At 36.9% G+C, this 20,883-nt stretch overlaps 1 protein-coding gene across 7 annotated transcripts in view; it reads right to left on the reverse strand.

Annotated features, from left to right (window-relative positions):
* Positions 1-343: 343 nt before the first annotated feature.
* Positions 344-20,883, reverse strand: part of NAV3 (neuron navigator 3) — an 803,480-nt gene continuing 782,940 nt past the window's right edge. For all 7 annotated transcript variants that reach the window (XM_064590847.1, XM_054506909.2, XM_054506908.2 and 4 more), the window contains 6 exons: positions 15,035-15,189; positions 13,923-13,994; positions 13,132-13,328; positions 12,069-12,187; positions 7,562-7,765; positions 344-3,031 (listed from right to left, as the gene is read on the reverse strand). In XM_064590847.1, coding sequence (XP_064446917.1) covers positions 2,912-3,031; positions 7,562-7,765; positions 12,069-12,187; positions 13,132-13,328; positions 13,923-13,994; positions 15,035-15,189 — 867 coding nt within the window. In that variant the 3' untranslated portion in view covers positions 344-2,911. The remainder of the gene's footprint in view (positions 3,032-7,561; positions 7,766-12,068; positions 12,188-13,131; positions 13,329-13,922; positions 13,995-15,034; positions 15,190-20,883) is intronic.

Consider the following 20,883-nt stretch of genomic DNA (forward strand, 5'->3'; position numbering starts at 1 on the left):
AGGATTTAGTGAAATATAAACAAAGAAACACTTAATAAGTTGATTTAACTAATATCAACATTCTATTTTATATTAACTCATTTTATAATCAAGCATTTAGATAGACTAGTGAGAGTTTTCTAAAAATAAATACCCACTGAACAAATTTCATTAAAAAATATATATCTCTGGTCTTCAGTTTATTTATTTACTAAAAGCTATGTGGTCCTCTCTATAAGGTATATAAAAGAAACATTTACACACATCCTTGTTGATGGCTCATTAATAGTACAAGCAACATTTTAAGGCTTGACACTTTTGGTGCATGATTATTCAGTTTTTCTCCATATATAGACACCACACCTTGTTGTCAATAAATAATTCCACTTTAATGGCAAAGTAATAATTTAGACAGATACAGGGTGCACATTTGCAAAAAAATATATGCAAGCTGGTTTACAAGCTAGAGGAACAATAAACCAATAGAAAATACATCATCCAGTTAAGTCCATTGACACCAAGTACTTATTATTGGGGCTTTACAAAGACTACAAAACTTTTCAGATGATTTATTTCACTGTTTCTGCCTATTTACATGATATGTTACATCAAAAATGTACAAAATATAAAATGTATACAGACAAATGTTTCACAAACTAGTTTAAGTTGTAAACTAGGTGAACCTACTGGGATGTATTGCAGGAATTTGTGTTTAGGATCATGTTTGGACTGTGTTTCTCAAAATGGCAGGGAAAGACTAGCAATTTCTTTTAGATCACATATCATACAAGGGCAACTAGTCACTCATCCAGCTACATATACTGATGTTTTACGACAGCTCTGATCCATGTTTGAGGCTTCAAAGTCAGGGTGACAATTCTAGGTGCATAAATTCAGTTCAGGTTTCCCTTGGGGCAATAGCACCGTGTAGGACCTATAGACTGAGCGACACTCTGAAAACAGCACAGATGTCTCGTGTTGTTATTGTTCTATAGCAACTGACCCACGGGTGGTCACAGAGAGTAGCACCAATTCACGTCCTGAAAGCAACCCATCTTCACGCTCCTAGAACAAGTCTACACCATGGCCTAGCCCTTCGGTTCGGAAAACTCAAAACCCCGCCCTCTGTGCGTGGTGGTAACTTCTCCCATGATTCCAATTGGTTTTCATGCACGCTCTTTAAAGCCTGCCACAACAGATGCATTTCGGACATTTTTACTCTTCCAAAAGCTTACTGGCTTCATGTACAGTTTTGAAGCATGCTCACTCTAGCACTGATCGCTCCTGCATCGTCATAACAACTGTAAATACAGGACAAACACACCAGATAATAACAGCTTTGAGGGTTTGCATTCTGTATTTGTTTGCAATGTACAGGAAATCTCAGCAAGTGAAACACCTCTTAACACCGACAGGATTAAAGTACATTTGTGTGTGTGTGTATGTGTGTGTTTGTTTCGATTTGTGCAAGATTTTTAAAATGATTATTTACAATCCCTACCCAGTAGACTGTGCAAATCTAACCTTCTTTTACAGTATAAACGCTTCTTCCACAGTGACTTCACTGCTTCAGTGTTCTTTAATGCTGAATTTCTCATGTACAACGATAGCAATCAAAACGACATGCTCCAAACTAAGAGGAATAGTACGAATAATAATCAAAAGAGGAGGGAGGAAAAGCCAAATAGTTGTGCTCATGTTGCATCTACTGCTTCCAGCTCTGCTGGCTAAGAATTCCAAATCTCCCTCCTTCTACAACTCTTTTGCCTAGAACTGGATGGAGGGTAGCCACATGTCTTCACTTTGAAGTGATGGTCAAAGAGGGTTTCTGGGCTAACTTGAACATTTTGGAGGAGAGGCGATCTATTCCCAAGGTAAAAATGCTGATTTTTCTCCTATCCAATTCTTCCAAAAAAAAAAAAAAAAAAGAACCCCTGAAATAAGAAAAAAAAACAAAACAAAAAACAAACCCCAAACAGATATCTAGAGATGAGGCTACTGCGTTAACTGGTGTTGCTTGGTTATAAAATGAAAAGACAGTGGAGATTACCAATGGTTTAGGATTTAAACCAACTGTTAAACTGTCGTAGAAATCTGTTTTAAGGCAGCGAGACAGCACCATAGGAAATGTTCCTTCTTTCACTGAAAAGGCTCCAACAAATAAAGCCCTAAGAAAGCCTTTTGTCAGTGTTGACTAATAATTGGTATAAAACTCTTGTTAAGGGAGTGGGCAGGTGGTTTAAAACAACCTTATAAAACCTGTGGTAAAAACAACCTTATAAAACCTGTGATCATACACGAGAAAGTTGGCGGAGCACATCATGTGAACGTGGCAGTTAAGAATGACATTGGCACGTCTCCAGCTGGCCGTGGTCGTGTCTTCCTGGCGGTCGCACAATTCCGCTCGTGCCGACGGAGGACTGGCCTCTTGGCTTGGTTTTGGAATGGGGTGAGCGCATAACACAAACGCTGCTGGAGCCCTGTGACCAGCACCATGGGGCACGAAGGAGGTTGCACGGAGAAGAAGGGGCCCTGCTTGGGGGGAGGACGGCCCCTCAGAGGAAACGAAAGGAAGGGACAAAAAAGGGCTGCATTGTAAACTTTTAAAGAGGAAAAAAACAGACAGTCCAGTTGGGCTCTCCCGTGTGCAATCGATTCCGTTGCCCTGTCCTTAGGGTCCTTCCCAGTTGAGTAATGGAGCCGGACATCACTCCAAGGATATAAAAATGCCTAGAAATAAAATAAAGTTAAGCTTCCGTTTCAGCTGAGCATCTTGGCCGTCCCGACTTAGCTCTGCTGCTTCCTCGGAGACCACGACTCTGGGTCAGGGCCCTCGACAGGGTGCTTTCATATGGCAGTGGGTGAGTGAAAATACCTTACTTGTTAAACCTTTTGAAAAAGCATAGTCTCTTCCCCTAACTTCTGTCACCCTCTAGAGAGTAGATTCAAGAGATGAATCTAGAATGTCTTCATGGTGGCTGGTGCTATCGCTGTCACAGCTTTGGGTGCCCGAGTAATTGGCTGCTTCTTGGAGTTTCATTAGCATATTCATCTGAAGAAAGAAAAAGAGACATCCATGTAGGCAGTGATGCAGTGAGTGAGCCAGCCCCGCCAAACACTCGGCCCTGAGCCACAGGGACGCAGCGCGCCTCATCCCCTCCAAGCGAAACGGGAAAACCATTTCAGATTTGTATGCGTCGCCTCCGGCTCCTATGCCGGTTCTCCCAAACACGGCTACACCACCAAACCATAAGGACAGAATCGGGCCTCTAGACAGCTCTTTTATTTGGGGTTGTGAATGAATACGGCTCCAGCAGGGAGACGGGGAAAGAAACTGTTTCACAGCTGGACATCCAGGCTCCTTGCAGGAGAACACGCCAAGCTTCCCGGCTTGTTGGCGGGGAGAGGCCGAAAGCACTGAATGGCAAGGGAGAGTCAGGAAGGCTCGGACACACACAGGCGCGCGCGCTCCCCGGAGAGAAGGAGGGGATGGGGTGGAAGGAAGCCAGCTGCTGCACACAAGCGCACCATCTGCTGTTCAGGAGCTGACCTCGAAGGAGGGGATTGAGCGAAGCGCACCATGAGTGCTTGAGGAGGGAGAGGGAAAGAATCACTGTCAAGTTTCTGTTGTTGTTGCATTTCTGGCCAAAATATGATTGATATATCACTGAAAACAAAAGCCACCTTCTGGAACAATAGCAGCTGTCTCGGATTTCCCAGTGGATAGGACAATGGTAATGTTTGTTCCAGGAGAAGGGACATAGGCGTGAAGGCACCTAGGGAGACAGACAGCTAGCGTGTCCATGTACTACAAAATAAAAGGCAGCCACCTTGCTTGGCTTTTGATAGAGCCGCAGATCCACCGTTAGAGAAGAAAGACTGTTTAAAAGCACATTGTGGATACACTGTTCAGCGGTTTTAGAAAGCGCAGGAAAACTGGCACAAGTCTTCATGAAAGGAGTAAGACTTGTTTTCTTGTCAAGGGTTTCTAGAAATTGTCCTAATCTGTATGTTGTCTAATGCATAGTAATTTTATTATTTTACAAAGTAATCCCAGTTGTTCTTTTTTTTTTTTTTTCCAAATTAGAGAACTAGAGAATCCGATCCAATAAAAAAGAGAAATCTAAAAAAAGGATTCCTTAGGCATATGTTAAGCTATGGACGCTTGTGTGCTCAGTGTAAAATGCGTGTTCAATAAACGTTTGTGAAATTGATGATAAACTGGTAATCACCAATTTTAGCAAGCGTGCCTCTCTTTAAAATATGCTACAGTGATAGCATATTTTAAAGTAATTTTAATATTCTTCAGGACAATATATTTCAACATAATTGTTAGTCTAACTCTCTGAATTTATTAAATCAGCTACATACAGATATGAAATGAAAATAGTTAGTGACAACCTCTCAAACCCCATAAGGCAAAAAGCCAAATGTCTCCATCAACACATACTTTCTCTCTCTCCCTGTCTCTCACCCACACACCCCTCCCCTCATGCATGTTCATATTGCCTCCCTCCTTTTGATGTCAGTTCCTCTGTCAATAGTCGCTGGCTGTATGTTCAAGCATTTGGGTGAAGATCATTTGTAAAACACAATTGTGTGCTGAGTGTCCTCCTGATTTACTAAGAGTAGAAATTGTAAATGACGTCTGTTTAAAGGGGTATGATTCTAACCTCGGTCACAAATGTTTGAAATCACTTGAATGCTGAATGTTGTAAAACTTTTATGGTGTAATAGAAGTGTCATTGAAGTCTTAATCTTTGAAGATGGTGCCATACAGAAAATATGCTTTATTAGAATAAGTTCCAAGTCTTAGACTCATAATAAATGTACACACGAGATTTAATTTGCCTTCTCATAGTGTCGCTTTGTGCATTCAAGTCAAAGGGGATTACAAGCGGGGGCAAGGTTACAAATATGATCCAATAGTCACTGAGATAGATCATTATTCTCTGCAAAAGAATGTCCCTCCTCTCCTCTCTTCTGCCTTCCCCACATCCATAGTCATAAATATAACGTCTATCATTTGTAACACGTTGCTCAGGTCCTTATCACCCCTGCTATAACCAATCTGCCGGGCTCCCAGCCTCCATCTTCTCTTCTTTAATCTATCTTCTGCTCTGTTACCAACGAGATCTTTATAACCTGCAAATCTAGCTAAGTCCCCTGCCCAAACACCTTCAATAGTCCTCATTATCTGTGTGATAAAGTTTTAACTTCCTACAAAGATAAACAAGCCTCGGCACAATCTAGCAATTGCAGACTTTTGTAGCTCTAATTCTTCTTGTCCCTTTTGTTCTAATCCCATCAATCTGCATATAGCATTTTTATTCATAACCATTTTTATTACGCTGTTCTACGTTTCACCTGCTGCTTCCTTAATTTTGGACGTCCTCCATCCAACCACATGATGAACTTTTATTCTTCCTTCCAGACGCAGCTCAAGAATCTCCACCTCTATGAAGCTTTCTCTTAATCACTTCCTCAATGGACTCTCAACTTTATCTAGCATGTGACTCTACCATTATTTTACTGTAATTTATATATAGGTAGATGTCTCTCTCTACTAATGAACTGTGAGCTTCTTGAGATCAGAAATGATATTTTATTTATCTACCAGGTCTTAGCCCTGAGGACATACTTATTAATACTTGTTGAAAGAATGAATGAGTTTGTTGATGATGAACAAAATACTGTGAGATGCACCAACAACTTGTATCCTTGTTCATAGCCAACATATTTCTGACATTAAATAGTGGATTTTTTCCAAATTTTTTTTATTTAGATTGGATGGCAAATATATTTTTACTTGATGCCAGTAATTATAGGATGATAACAAAATAAAAGCAGATGGAATATTTATTTTCTTATCAGAAGGTGCTTGATCCAAAGATTTACTTTTAGATGATAATAAGTCTTTTACTATTTAACACGCCATAATCCCCTGTTTCTTAAGATGTTTAGTTGGGCAGCCGTTTTAAGTCAGATTTTTTAACCCCAATTTTCACTCAGTATGGGAGACTCTGGATCTCTTTTCCATACTAGAAGACAAGAGCTTTCAGAGCCAGGGAAGAGGGCTGGATGGGTTTAGCTGATCAGGACTGTGGGAACTGGGAAGTTGAGGGCATCCCCTAAGGGTCCCTTACTCGACAGTTTAATTCTCAAAACAAACTCTATAAAACCTCTCCTTACCTGGAACAGACACAGTATATCAACATGCAAAGGCAAGACTAGAGTTTATAAAATTCAGATGTAATAACTCATACTTGTAGCCTAAAGTTTATATTTACTCTGTTAAATATTAAACCATACTATCAGCAATTAATTAGTATTTGCTCACAATTATGCTGCATCCAAACCAATTCCTCCACCACTGTTGATTTCAAGTTATGTATGAGCTAAAGGCCCTACTACCTGTTAGAAAAAGAAAGGTCCAGGCCCTTAAGGATTTTACGGTCTAGAGCAAAAGTCCAAAGTAGGAAGTCCTATATAGGAGTTCTCTGGACTCTTATCAGGCCTTTGTATATACTTCCATGACTCTACAGAGCCCTTTGAAATAGCATGCACAATTGTGTGTGTGTGTGTGTGTATGCCTTTTGCCGTGGAAAAGATCTTAAAAATCTATCAGCTTGTTTACATGTCACCCCCAAAATATTAAGATTGGTCAGCTGAGATGATAATGTATATATGTTGGGTTGTGGGTATAAGAATATTCCATAAAATGTCAAGTCATTTTATGTTCTTGGGTATAGTTATAGGTTATGATTTTTAATCATTTCCTTTTTTGTTTTAAATAACATAATGGCCTTTATTTCAGTATCTTTTCTTTCTGTATTGATTGTACAAGTCCAGTGATTTCTTTAGCCATAGAATGGTAAGCTAATAAAGACATTACACCTGACACCAAGCCATACAAATTCATCCATAAACATGAAAAAAATACATAAAAAATAAAATCTTTTTCCAATAATACCACTTACTTAATATTCTCAGAGTACTCATAGTTTGGAGTTTTACCAACCTTTCTTAAACCATATGGAACTTCAAATTAAGAAAGACAGGGAGAATCAGAGGGAATAACTTCCCTTTGATTTCCAAGTCAGTTTAGTCTTCTCTACTGTAGGCAACAAAAGACTAACTATAAGTCTAGTCAGACTAGTTGATATATGTAAAAGATTCTTTAGTTCTCCAAGTGTACATTAGATTATATTCTTTTTTTTTTAATTTAAGAACAAAATTCAGTTTTCTCTTAAATACCTAGTGAAGTGAGTCATGTAATGTTGAAGATTTATTAATTTATTTACATAATTTTCTGTATAATAAGATAAAAATTATGGTCACAGAGTTCAGCCCGGTTTTAGTGTTTCTTGATTGTTAAGCATACAAGTTTGGTCTTTCATTTTTAAGAATTTCCCCCGATGAAAGTAGGCCAAAGGCAAAAGAGTTAAAAACTGAATACCTATATCAGAACAGTTCCAAATACCACCTAAGATAACTAGTATCTTTGATACAAATGACTACATATTGATGACCACCACTGTTGTTAAGATAGTATTAGAAGACTCACACATCAGCTTCTTACCAGAGGATCCCCTTCTGTGTCACTCTGTGGAATGTGCTTCGAGGTTGAGGCTTCCTTAGTGGCTATGCAGCCCTCATACCCAACATCTTCTGGTCGCAACTGAAGTAATGCTGGACCATCCTGAGGCAGAGATGCTGAGCTCCATGGGTATGTGTCAAGCACCCACTTTGAGGGGTCTTCCCAAGGTGCCCGTTTCCCATACATCTAAAAAATGATCACATATTTAATACATATCAAGTACATTTCTATTCGGTAAAACAGGTGACCACTAATTGAGTGATTCCTTTGCACATTGAGTTCTTATGGGACTTTCAAGGGAATTGGGTCCATATACAATTTTCCAGATTGTAAATATATGTCTACATAACTCTCTTTCAACTTGAAGGAGAAATAAAATAAAGATGAACATCTGGGATAGATGGTCAGCATTTGGGAGAGAGTATGAAGGGGGTTTATTTTAAGCCTCTCTCTTTTTTTTTTTATAAGGGGGTTTATTTTAAATGCATATAGAAATCACTGCTCACATTGACCTTTATTAGTAATTTTATAAACCAAAAGAAAACTCACAGTTGAGGAAGAAAAGTTCTAGTGATGGAGAATTGAAAAAAGCTATGCTAGACACTAAATAGAGTTCTCTACTAAAGTGCACTTTGCAAAGATGATAAATAAAGTTAAGAGATTTTTTTTCCGTCAACCTCACTCTACTCAAATTTTCTTTGGAAATAAAAATACTTTCTCTGATAATCATTTTCTCTGGATTAATTTCCTCTAGTAATCTCATTGCTTCCTGTAAAAATTCTTTTTAGATGTTTATTTATAAGGCCAGCAGTAAAAGAAGAGGAAAATGGGAAATGGAAGCATTAATGTTGTCAGGACTCAAATGGAAGCAAAGAGTCGGTAAGAAAGAGATGATAATGGCTAAAGTACTGGTAGTGGAGGAGAGGGGAGAAGGTGAATATAAGACATGTTGAAAGTTTTTAAGCTGGAAGCAAGATTGAAACCAAATTAGGAAGGGCACACTGCAGAGGTGGAGGTGGAATGGACTTTGTAAACAAGTACAAGGCTGCAGGGGGACAGAAAGAAAAGCTAAAATGCAGGGAGGGGCACCTGAGTGGTTCAGTCAGTTAAGCGTCTGCCGTCTGCTCAGGTCATGATCTCAGGGTCCTGGGATCGAGTCCCGCATCAGGCTCTCTGCTCAGCGGGGAGTCTACTTCTCCCTCTCACTTTCCTTCTGTGCTCCCTCTCTCTCTCATTCTCTCAAATAAATAAATAAAATCTTAAAAAAAAAAATAACTAACTAAAATGCAGAGAAGAGGGCAGTAACATGGCCAAACTAGGTCTTTGATGTACTTCTGTCCTGCCTTGACCTGCTCCTCCTTCCCTCCTGCAATCCTGGTTCCCAGGTGCTATCTGGTCTCAGAGAGCACACTGTGAGGTGTTCTACATGGCTTGTTGGCTTTTTGTGGTTCAGAGACAAAAGCAAAATGGTGAATACTGACACCACAAAAGGCATAAGGATTGCCTTGGAGTTATCTTTTGGGTTTCTCCTGGAGGAACTCTATGAGGTTGTGTCAGCCTTGCCTTGAGTAAAAGAGAAAGAGAGAGAGAGAGAGGGAGAAAGCAAGCAAGCAAGCCAGCAGGCCAGGTCCTGGTATCTGTGTATTCCTTGGGAGATAATGGCAGGAGTAGCAATCACTAGATTTTTTTTTTTTTTTTTTTTTATGGTTATCTTGTTTTGGAGCAAAAGTTTCCTCTCAGTTAAAAACCTACTTTATGGAGCTATAAGAGATAGCTTGCTATCCAACTTAAGCTAATTGAAGGAAAATGTGTAATTCTTGGAATGTAAATGTTACAAAAAGAATATGAAGGTCTAGAATCAACTGATGCCAGCCTTTTAAAGAATCATCAAGGAGGGCGCCTGGGTGGCTCAGTTGGTTAAGCGACTGCCTTCGGCTCAGGTCATGATCCTGGAGTCCCGGGATCGAGTCCCATATCGGGCTCCTCGCTCAGCAGGGGGTCTGCTTCTCCCTCTGACCCTCCCCCCTCTCATGTGCTTGCTCTTTCTCATTCTCTCTCTCTCAAATAAATAAATAAAATCTTAAAAAAAAAAAAAAAGAATCATCAAGGACAGCAAGATTGGAGGTGACCAAATGCTAAAGAGGTCCAATTCGAAATTTCAGTGAAAAATAGATATTATAGAAAAATAATTAAAAGAAGATTTAAATATTGAAATATTATAAAATAATAAACTATTAAATATTTAAATATTTAGAATACTATAAATTGATTGTTGACATTTCAATAAAGGTAGAATCACCAGAATAAAAATCAGAATCCATTGTATCACCAGTGTTTTTTTCCAACTAGAACATCTGACAGAGAGCATTCCCTACATGGTTCCTCATCAAAGCATTCATTTGAAAAGAGATTTTTCTATTCCTCTCAACTCAGATTTTCATCTTTGCAATCAGGCTTTTTTTTTTTCCTCTCTTGCTCCAATTCAAGGTTCTTTGTTACCAGTAGATCCAAGGGAATGGTTCATAACACATATGAGTCCTTTTCTTACAGAAAACATCTATGGACCACCCCAGGAATATCATCTGCCAATGGACTTCTGGCTGAGCACAACCTTCAGTACAAATGAGAACTGTCTACCCACCAGAGGGTTTTCCTTTCTTATCTCTCCTGTGTGCTGGATTTCCCCCCTTACTCCCTACATCATGGTTGATTCAGCATTTACACTAACCTACTACTAAATTTCTAGAACCACAGAGAGAAACGAGACATTTTTATCCTTCTTCAAAAATAATTTTGAAATATCTCTCAGTTTTAGTCTGGGAAACTGGCATTACTCTAATGGTTATACTTTCACCTAAATGGAAGCTGTTTAAAATTATAATTCTCAGGATAGTGTTTTATAAGTAATATTGATTTAAGTATTTAAAAAGGAACTGATGCAGTTTTAAAAAATAAGACTTAAGGAAGTTAAGGATTGTTAGGTATTACTGTTTTTGAGTTTGTAAAATCTTCTTTTTCTTTATCTGTATTAGCGAACACATATGAAATAAAGAGGATTTTGTATATAAAGACTTGGATGACAGCTTATTAATACTGAAACTGTATGAAGAGAACCTTCATTTAAATATTAGTTTTAAAAATTATGACTTCTAGCATATTATAAATTTTCACACAAATTTCTTTTTTGTATAAAATGACTGAAATTGAGAGACTCAACTCACATCTTAGCATAACAGTTTCAGAGGACCCCAGAAAAGTGAGATGTTATACTTAAAAAATAAAAACCTTTGGTATAGTCTTGTATTTTGTTGGAACCAAACAACAACTGGGGCTAGATTGGCTCATACCCATCAGATATGAAATTGTATTACTTAAATCTGGAATAAAACCCAGTGGATAGCATGCTCTAGGATCAGTATCTCTGAACATCCTCAGTGCATCCACCTGATATTTATTCATCATGTTCACCAGAACCATCATGATGGTTCTAAATACTGCCCTTCTGTTCTGCTAGGTGAGGAAAGTGTACTGGTCAAAGGAAGGGAAAGGAAGGAGTATCATAACCAGTGTCTTTTTAAAGGGTAAAATACTTAACACAGTATTGCAGATGACAAAATATGAAAAGTAAGAACTATATCTTAATCCTAGGAGCAGTTGAGATAATCAGAGATAGAGATGCCTAAGCAAAAACTTCCTAAACTTTGGCCGAGTTGTTGAAAAGATTAGATTCTTTTTCTTTTACAGTAAGTTGGATGATTAAGCAGTAAAAATCTTAAAGATTCAACCTTGAGTTTTACAATTCTACAATTTCATGAAATCTCAAATCCAATTTAAGGAGACAGTATATTTTGTTGAAGAAACAGAATTTTCTTATTAGTGATGTATTTTGACTTTTTCATTAAGAGTACATAGAAGAGACAGCGTAGCCCCTCATGACATAAGGTAGATGAGAGGAACAGCAGAGATGCTGCTAAACCAACCTGCCATAGATCTTAAAAAGTCAACTGCCTTAGAATTTAGAGAATTCCCTCAAAATAGTAAAGGATCTTGCAAGTGATGTTAAAGGGCTTCAAACAATGAAACATACTAAAAACAGGGAACCCGTAAGCAAAAACTACTTGTTGCAAACTATATGATAAGAGAATAAATGATCAAGGCCCATGTTAACATGTCTGTCTTATAAGATATAGAACTGTCTAATTAACTGGCTATCAACTGACTGCTATTACCCATGGCAATAAGTTAGTTTGGCCTTAAATGGGTAGTTGTTGGAATAAAGGTTTTCTCCTTCTTCTATATATTTATTTTCAGAACAGAATACACAAATAAATAAAGTGTTGCATACTAGTTGATTTTTAAAACTTTACCAGTATATTTATATAGTTCAGGCCTTCAGTTTTCTGTATAAATACCCAGAGAAAAGAATGTTTTTTGCTTTAAAGGATGATTTTGCTTGTTTTTAAACAGTAAAGAAAATTGAGTACTATACCTGAAGACCTTCTCTCACTGCCTCCAGAATGTAAGGTACCAAAGAATAGTTCCAGAGATCCATGAACCACACTCTAGAACCTTCTACATCCATAGGGCAAGGGAGGAAAAGTCGGGGGCCTAAGAAGAAGCAAACCATTTTGAGAACCATTATATGTAACAACCTAAACACACAAATATTCAAGACATCATTTGGGGGGAATTAATAATATGTCTTGCAGGATTCTTAAACAATTACAATCTTGACCAGCTTGATTACTATCAAAGTATGTTTTAGTGAAGACTCAATGTCCTGAACTCTCCTTCATTTTACCCTAAAATCTTAATCTTGAACATAACATATTGGAGTTAAGAGAAACCTTAAAGGTCATAATCCAGTCAACCTGCCCCATTTTATAGATGATGAAACTGTGCTGAAGTAAATTGCCAAATATAAAATATGTTATTATTTGCAGAGTGGGACTCAGCCTTGGTCTTCTGATCTCAATTGTAAAGTTCTTCTTTTTCATTTACCTTGTATCTTTGGTGAGTACATCTTTATAATCCATCACAATGGGAAAGAGACTTCTATACATGCAATTTAAGAAGGATTAGAAAAATAAACATCTTTATGCCAACTAAAGAGAAGTAATTCAGTTTTGCTTTAATGAAAAGTATGAAACACCTCAGTTATCCATAAAACACCTAAATTATTTCTAACTAAAATCTTCTCTCATGACTATATTTGATGTGAGCCACTGGCTAAAATTTGTTTTTAGCATAAAAAGGGACTTTAAACAGATATAATTTATTTCAAATGGTTATCTGATTTTTAAATATGTGTCTATATTAAACTCATGTGATTTCAGTCAAATCTCAGTAAACCATAATTGTCAGGCAAAATGAATCTAATCAGACATGTAAAGCCTAGAAGAAGGCAGACTTTCAGAAGAAAAAAGAAATTAAATCTTTGGGAGCCTGAAAAAAAATGAACTTTACTTGTTATTTTCTACCATCCAATCTGGTCATTGTTACCACATAGTCTTAGGTCCTGGAAAATGGCACAGTGCAGTTTTGGAACTCACCAATGGTAACATCAGAAGAACTGTGTGTTTCCAAAAAACTGTTGAGATGATGCCATGTCTTAGGAATCCAATCTATAATTTTGACTAAGTCATTATTGCGTATGTTCCTTTCAATCTCTATCTCTATCAGTTTCCTTCGAAGATATCTGCCTAAAAAGCCTTTCACTGGTTCTGTGTGGTTCGCGCATAGCACCCACCTACAAAAAGACAAAACAAAACAAAACCAGAAATCTTTAAATAAATTAAGTTTTAAGTCCACAGTATTCTCTTTCCAATATAAATGAAGAATATTGCCATGTCAATTGGTGGCTCCTTTTAATGATCAAAGGGGTTAGGAGATCTATTAGCATTCGAGGTATACAAAATAACTAACTTTTCTTTTTAAGCTAAAGCGAAGCTCATGTGCGTCAGAAATGAGTGGGAGTCTACATGCTGAGTACTCTTCTGTAGGAGAATCACAAATCCTGAAATAGGAACTCTCTTCACATTCCTCACACTTTGAAGAAAAGTGCTCTACTTTAGCTGGTGACATAGTGAGCAGGACAAACATTTCTTTCCTTTCCTTTCTTTTTTCTTTTCTTTTTTTTTTTTTAAAGAAATACTTCTGATTACAGGTTGAGGATTACAAAATGTCTGCTTGAGAAAGAGTGTTAGAAGAAGTGAGAATTATTTTCACAGCACAGGTCACTACTGGCAGGATCTGTCAATGTACAAATGGAAAAACACTAACCAAAAGCAAACTGAAAGAGACAATACAAACAAACAAAACAAAACATTCAATTTATCTTTACCTGAAATTGTGATGCAGCTCTAGATTTGGTGATGAAGAAACTCCCTGATTCATTGTTCCAATAATATATGGACTGGAAAATAAAATAAAATATGTAGATGTGCTGAAGGTAATAGAGATTGGTCTATTAAAATTGCCTTAAAAACAATGTAGGTAAATATGGATTATTCCATTTTAACATTAGGCTTTAAAAGGGTAATTTTGTAATGTTAGGTTGAAAAATGACAAAGATCATTGAGCTGGAAATTTGGATTTGGGGCTCTAATTTCAGCTCTAGCATCCTAGGAGAATCATTTTACCTTTCTAGGCCTGAGTTTACTCATCTATAAAATAAAAAGGCTAGACAGAATAATCACAGGATTATCTAATCTCATTCTAACATCTTATTGATCGTATGATTATAATCAAATTCATTAATTTTTCCTTTTCTTATTTCATAGATATTTTAAAGTTTCTTAATGATATGAGAAAATTTGTAGTTTTGTTTCAATGCTGATTTTATGATGATCTACTTTTAACATTTAAAAAATCTCTAGCAGAGATTAATTGGGATATTGTACCATTAAAACTAATATTTAGGTTACTCTTATAGGTCCTTCCTTTAGAGGCCATACTATAGTGAATCTTTAGTGAGTTTTCAGATTTTTTTATACCCTACTTCAAGCTTTACTTTCATTGTAAATAGTTAAAAATTAGACTAATTAATGGAGATATATCTGAATGCATTACATTTATCTTTATAGGAAGGGTGAATTTAAACTTTGATATGCAGTAAAAATGAAACCAGAGCTCTAGAGCTTCATTTCAATTCTTAATTTCCTTGATCCAAACATTCTGTCATTGACGTTGGTTTCCCAGACCTTCTGCATATCTGTAGAAGCTAACACCATCAAGTAAATCATGTTTCATTAAGTTACCTGGAACACAGTTGTTGAATGAATAAATAGATGTTTCAAGAAATGCACAGGGATTTTTTTGGAAATATGTTATAATATTAATGAAAGCTTCTCAAATTAATGGCATCCACCATTGGTTTTGAAAGGTATAAAGACATAAGAAACAAATTTGATCATTTTTTCATATTTCATCACTCAAAATATTTCATAAGCATACCATTTGTTGTATTTACAGTTGAGAAAACCATTGAAGATATCACTCAAAGAGCCCACATGATGAAGATTATCAAGAATTATTACAACAGGAAGTTCTACACCATTATTATCAGCACTGCACTGTTCAGCCAGGTTAGCTAGATACTGTTGCAACTCCTTGAAAAAAATAAAGAAAACAAATACATCAATGATAAATTTATACCAATGGCAAGCAATTCATAGTTTAGGAATAGCACACTTTGCCATCCAGTATCTTTGATTAAAACACATAGGTCATTCCAATGATATAAAACAAAGCAAAAAATATAATGCCGAGAGGATATATTTTTTAAAGAAAAGAGCAAAGAGAAAAACCAGTACAGAACAGCTGCAGCAAATATAAAATTGTGAAAACAAAAGCATGTTTCTCAGTTGTTGTCTCCCCTTAAAAAAAAAAAAAGGAGAGTGGGGGAAGTGAGTTCTGGATATGAGCTCTCATAATAAATCACAAATATTGAGACTTCATTCTTGCTTTTAGTATTACAATGATAAAAGTGGATTTTAGCAAACCTTATGAGAAGTCCAAAATGGCACACCTAAGTTTCCACTAATACTTTAAATGTTTTAATTCCAATTCATTTCAATAGGGTGCATGAAACCACAGCCCCAGGACTTGGACAGAAGTATGGTTATTATTTATTATCTGTATGCAACTTCTGTGATTTTAAACAAATATAAAATTTGTTATATTTCCCTGGGTCACTTGACATTAGCATTTAGCATTTCTTGAGCCTCTTGGTTTTTTTCTACAGGTATTATTCCTTTCTAATAGCTTTTAATCTAAATATGATAACCAGTTCACTGATTGACTGCTCTCACAGATGGGTAGGCCAGACACATAATTAGGTTTCTTAAAATTATCCTAATCAGTAAGAGCATTTCCATAATATTTGCATATTTACAATGACATTTTCAATTTGTAAATCTTGCTCACGGTTAAAAAACAATTCCATGATTCCAATTTCTGGCAGCCAGGTGAATATATGAACCACTCACCCTAGAGGCCTCCTCCTCTGTCTGTAATACTACTTTTAGAACTAAAGGCAGAAAAGGATCAGGCCAGGGTTTTGAGGTATTTAGTAATATATTCATTTAAGTTTAAATATAAAATTTATTAGAAAACTAATGCACTGTATATCTTACATCGAGCCAATCACATTGAATAAATATAGCCTACATCAGAGAATACAGAAAAATAGGTTTAAAATAATGAATAGTCTGGAGAATTTCATTTATCTTAAAAGACAAAAATGGAATTTATATCAATAATCTACCCATATTAAGGGCACCTGGGTGGCTCAGTCGTTAAGCGTCTGCCTTCGGCTCAGGTCATGATCCCAGAATCCTGGGATCAAGCCCCGCATCGGGCTCCCTGCTCAGCAGGAAGCCTGCTTCTCCCTCTCCCGCCGCCCCCTGCTTGTGTTCCTGCTCTCACTGTCTCTATCAAATAAATAAATAAAATCTTAAAAAAAAAAATCTACCCATATTAAGTCATTCACTCATTTATAAAACGTTGACTGCCTATCTTCTACGTTCAATGCTCTAGACAATCCCTGAGGTGTACAAAAATAATGGATCATTGTTCAAGTTAGTAAGTTTAACATTAATTATGAACTGAATCAAGTACTTTTCTGGGCATAGGGGTTAAAAAGTCTTCCCTTGTAGGCTTTAAGATGGTCACATTAAGTACTAAAATTTAAATATGATAAATCATTTGAATACAATGTCATAGTACATTAGGAGCTATGAGAGGTCGGGGAGGAGATTTTGCCTAGGTGGTAGATATCAAGGAAAGCTTGAAAGGAAAGAAAAGGAAACGCTGGAGCTTGGGAGGGTGATAGGTACATACATAACTAACAAATGTACAAAATGCAATGTAAAATATCCCATGAGAGAGGTTAAATGAGAGATGTGGTCTGTAGGAAGGAGGAGGATTACTTCGAACTGGGGGATCCTGGTGGACTTATAGCGAGGTGGAATTTGAGATGAATTCGAATAATGAGTAGAATTCCAAATGATAATTATGCAGTTATTTATCCTTTCAAAACACCTTAGCAAGCACTTATTATGTTTCAGGTACTCTTGGCACTAAGGATTCAGAGATTATTTCTCCATTCCAGGAATTTAGAGTTGATAAGGAGAGGTCAAGAAGTAAATCACAAAAACAGTGTGGTAAGTGAAATGCACAAAACACAATAGGGAAACTTAAGAGAGGCACCTCATCCGGACGTGTTGTTCAGAGAACAGGGTACTTGGGGACAAACTATCGAAGTACAAATAATAAAGAGTGGAAGCTGGAAGGTATGAGTGTGTGATGTGTTTGGGGAAATAATAAGTGCTCTGTTGTTACAAAAGAAATTGTTCATGGTAGTGGTGGTTGCAATGAAAAAGAAAATAGACTTTGAATCCATGCAGAAAAATTTGGATCTTTCTATATAAACAAATGTGAACCATTGACTTGTTTTGTTTTGTTTTTTTCAGTAGGGAAAGAGCAATTTATTTATCAAAGGAAACATAAATATGAAGGAAATAATGATTAATTAGAAATGGAAAAAGCATTCAAGAAGCTTATTGCCCAGGATAGTGGGTTACATGAGTGTGTGTGTGTGTGTGTGTGTGTGTATAAAAAAACAAACTGTAATTCACAGTAAAAAAACAATGTATCTGGGTTGCCTGGATGGCTCAGTGGGTTAAGTGTCTGCCTTCAGCTTATCCCAGGGTCCTGGGATCGAGTCCCACATCAGGCTCCTTGCTCAGCGGGGAGCCTGCTTCTCCCTCTCCCTCTGCCCCTCTGGCGCTCTCTTTCTCTCCCTCTCTGACAAATAAATAAAATCTTTAAAAAAATAATGTATCAAAAAAGCATACACCAAAGATTTTGTTCAGAGTGTGTAAACCTTACTTGTACTACTGGGAAAGACTTTCTGGTGGTAGTATTATTTGCTATTAACTTTTTATTTTTAGGATTAGGTAATGTTTTGATGCTTAAAAATGGAAGAAGAGCTTTCCAAATAGAGGGAAAAGAATAATCAAAGGCATAAATACAAAAAATGTGGTAGGAAAGAAACTGGTAGTATATCTTTTGTGAATATAAATGTGAAGTAAGTTGGAAAGAAGAGTTTGCAACCTGGAATGATTTGAAAGGTTACTGGACTTTTCCTGTTGGCAACAAATACTGAATGTTATGTCTGGGGTTCTGCGTAATATAGTCAGAATCATGATTTCAAAGTGTGGTAAGTATATTGTAGAGGAGGAAGAGAAACCGTCAAGAGAGTAACAAAACTGTTGAAGCCAAGGAACACTATGGGACTCAACAGGGATGGTAGAGGTGTGGGAAGATTTTGACTTAGTACGGAAAGCAATGGAAAAACGTTGTAGGATTTAATGCAGTCAGACTTTAATAATGAAAAGATACTCTATTTTCCATGAGGGGAAGGGATAAATCAGAAAGAGAGAGAAGGAAGGTTTAACAGATGTTGTGAATCAAGCAGTTAGAAACCAGTTGTTGTCATCCAAGTGAGAGAGAGTGTTAATTTCGGTGGGAGGGTCGCAGTAGCGGAGACGGATGGAAGAAGATGGATTTGGTATCTTTTCGGAGTTGAAACTGGGTTTTCTAAACATGTGTACTTTGTATGCTAATAGAGACATATGTGTATGCTAAGGGAAAGGCCTACTATTCAGGAGAGTGGGCATGGCTTCCAGTGTCCAATTGGAGTCAATATAAATTGAAACCAGGGGAGTCATCCAGGTGAGAACAGAAGTGGGAGATAACAGAATGTTGGGTCATATTTTCATTTACCAGTAGGTGAAGGAAAAACAGTCAGTGGATGAGACTGAGAAGGAGGTTGCTGGAGGGTAAGAAGGAAACAGAGAATGATAATCATGAAAATTAGAGGAATTTCTAGAAAGGGAAGGTGACCTATAGCGATTTTCTATACATAAGCAATAAAAGAGAGAGAGAGACAGAGAAAAGAAGCAAAGGGCATTGAATTTGGCAATTAAGACATCACTGAGTGAGTTTGGAAAAGTAGGGCCATTTGATTCTATGATGATTCTCTCTCATCTTGAGAAGGGTAGTAGACTTCTTTGGGAATCTTATGAAAGCTATGGACCAGTTGCAAGTGGACATAGGCATACACAACTAATTTTGGCATACAACTTAAGAGTTTTTCTCAGACCCCTTTGAAATCACTTTATAATCCCCACTGTCGCTTAATTGGGGTTAAATCTTAGATTGAAGTACTGAGGCATTAGCATCAAAAGTTTCATGTCCAAGATCTAATTAGGCAAAAGAAAACAGGTACATCTACCAGATGGACACTGATAATAAGATGAATCCCATACTCTGAAAATATAAAGAGAACTCGGCAGTTCTATAAAAGCTGTTGATCATTGCCTTCTCTGGTTTTGAGTCTAGACACAACAAAAATGAATCTGCCAAGAGCGGTTTTCTGATCTTTTCCTACCTAACATTCCAAGTGTTTTCAGCTGGCCACATATTATTTACTAAATCCATCTCCAGCCTTCTGGGCCCGCTATATCAAATGTCACAAAGTGTGATTGTGTATGTTTACTGCTCTCTCTCGATCAAAATATTCCAGCCGGCAACTTGAGGGAGGGCTTGCAGAGCAGGAAGAGGGACAGAATGTAAAATGTAGAGGTACCAAACACATGAAAAGATTTTTTTTTCATTTGATGGTTTTATTGTTCATTTTTTTTTTTTTTGAATCAGTATGTGCTTTTTGGCTTTGTCTCTTCAGTGCTACCTACGGCCTAGCATAATGCACATCCACCATTACACGGCTTCCTTTTCCAGGGACGGGATTTATCATTTCATGCCTCGCTCCCACTTTAGTAAATCTACACTGCGAGCATCTGTCCCTCAGACAATCTCAACTAGTCATCCCTATTCCTTTAGACCATTCTCACTTACCTCCCCCTCACCCCACGCCGCACATAAAAGCGAAGGAAAGCAAAGCAAAGCAAACAAACAAAAACCACTGTGGGTTCTCTGACAGTTTGGCAAGAAGTGGCTAAATTCTCTAGCAACTACTGTATCCAGCATCATTGACAGTTCATTCATATCTTACAAACAGAAAGAAACAATAAACATTTGTTAGTTGTATTTTGTGTTTTCGTGGTGCCGAACGCCGCATGATTTGTCCAGGGATCTTTCCTATTACTTCTTCCTAGCATCATTAATTCTGTTCCAACACTCTTGGCAATGCTTTGTTTTTCATTATTTTTGTAATAACAAACATTAAGCTGACCTGTTAATGACACAAGTGATTTTATTCAGGAAAAGAAGAAAATAAGAGCATTGGAAATGTTTGGTCACAATCTTTTTTTTAAAGATTTGTATAATATTATTGATTAAGAACATCTCCAAACACTAAACAGTTTTTTAACTGAAATAAAAAGAACCTAAATATAACAGTAGATTTGGGGGTGAGGCAAATTTTGTAAGTGTAAGTAATTTTACAAGTGTAAGTAATTTTATAAGTGCAAATTTTGTTAGTGTAAATTAACCAATTGTTTTATTATACCATGTTAAACTACATCCTAATGAAGCACAAATTATTCTACTTGATTCAAAACTTGATTTTAAGTGATTCCCAACTTTGTCAAAATGACATGGTTTCCTGTAACAAATCTATTCTTCTCCTTTTACCAACCACTTTTTTTTTTTTTTTTTCATAAGGAAGACACTTCTAAAGTCATACCAACATTGGGGGAAATCCAAAGAACACACTGACGATGGCTAAGGGACATAATCCTTTCATCATTCTGGCTGAGAAGAAAAAGAATGGTGGT

Source organism: Mirounga angustirostris, unplaced genomic scaffold, assembly GCF_029215605.1.
Source record: "Mirounga angustirostris isolate CCGP_5_RB_7025 unplaced genomic scaffold, mMirAng1.0.hap1 SCAF_5, whole genome shotgun sequence".
NCBI lineage: Eukaryota > Metazoa > Chordata > Mammalia > Carnivora > Phocidae > Mirounga > Mirounga angustirostris.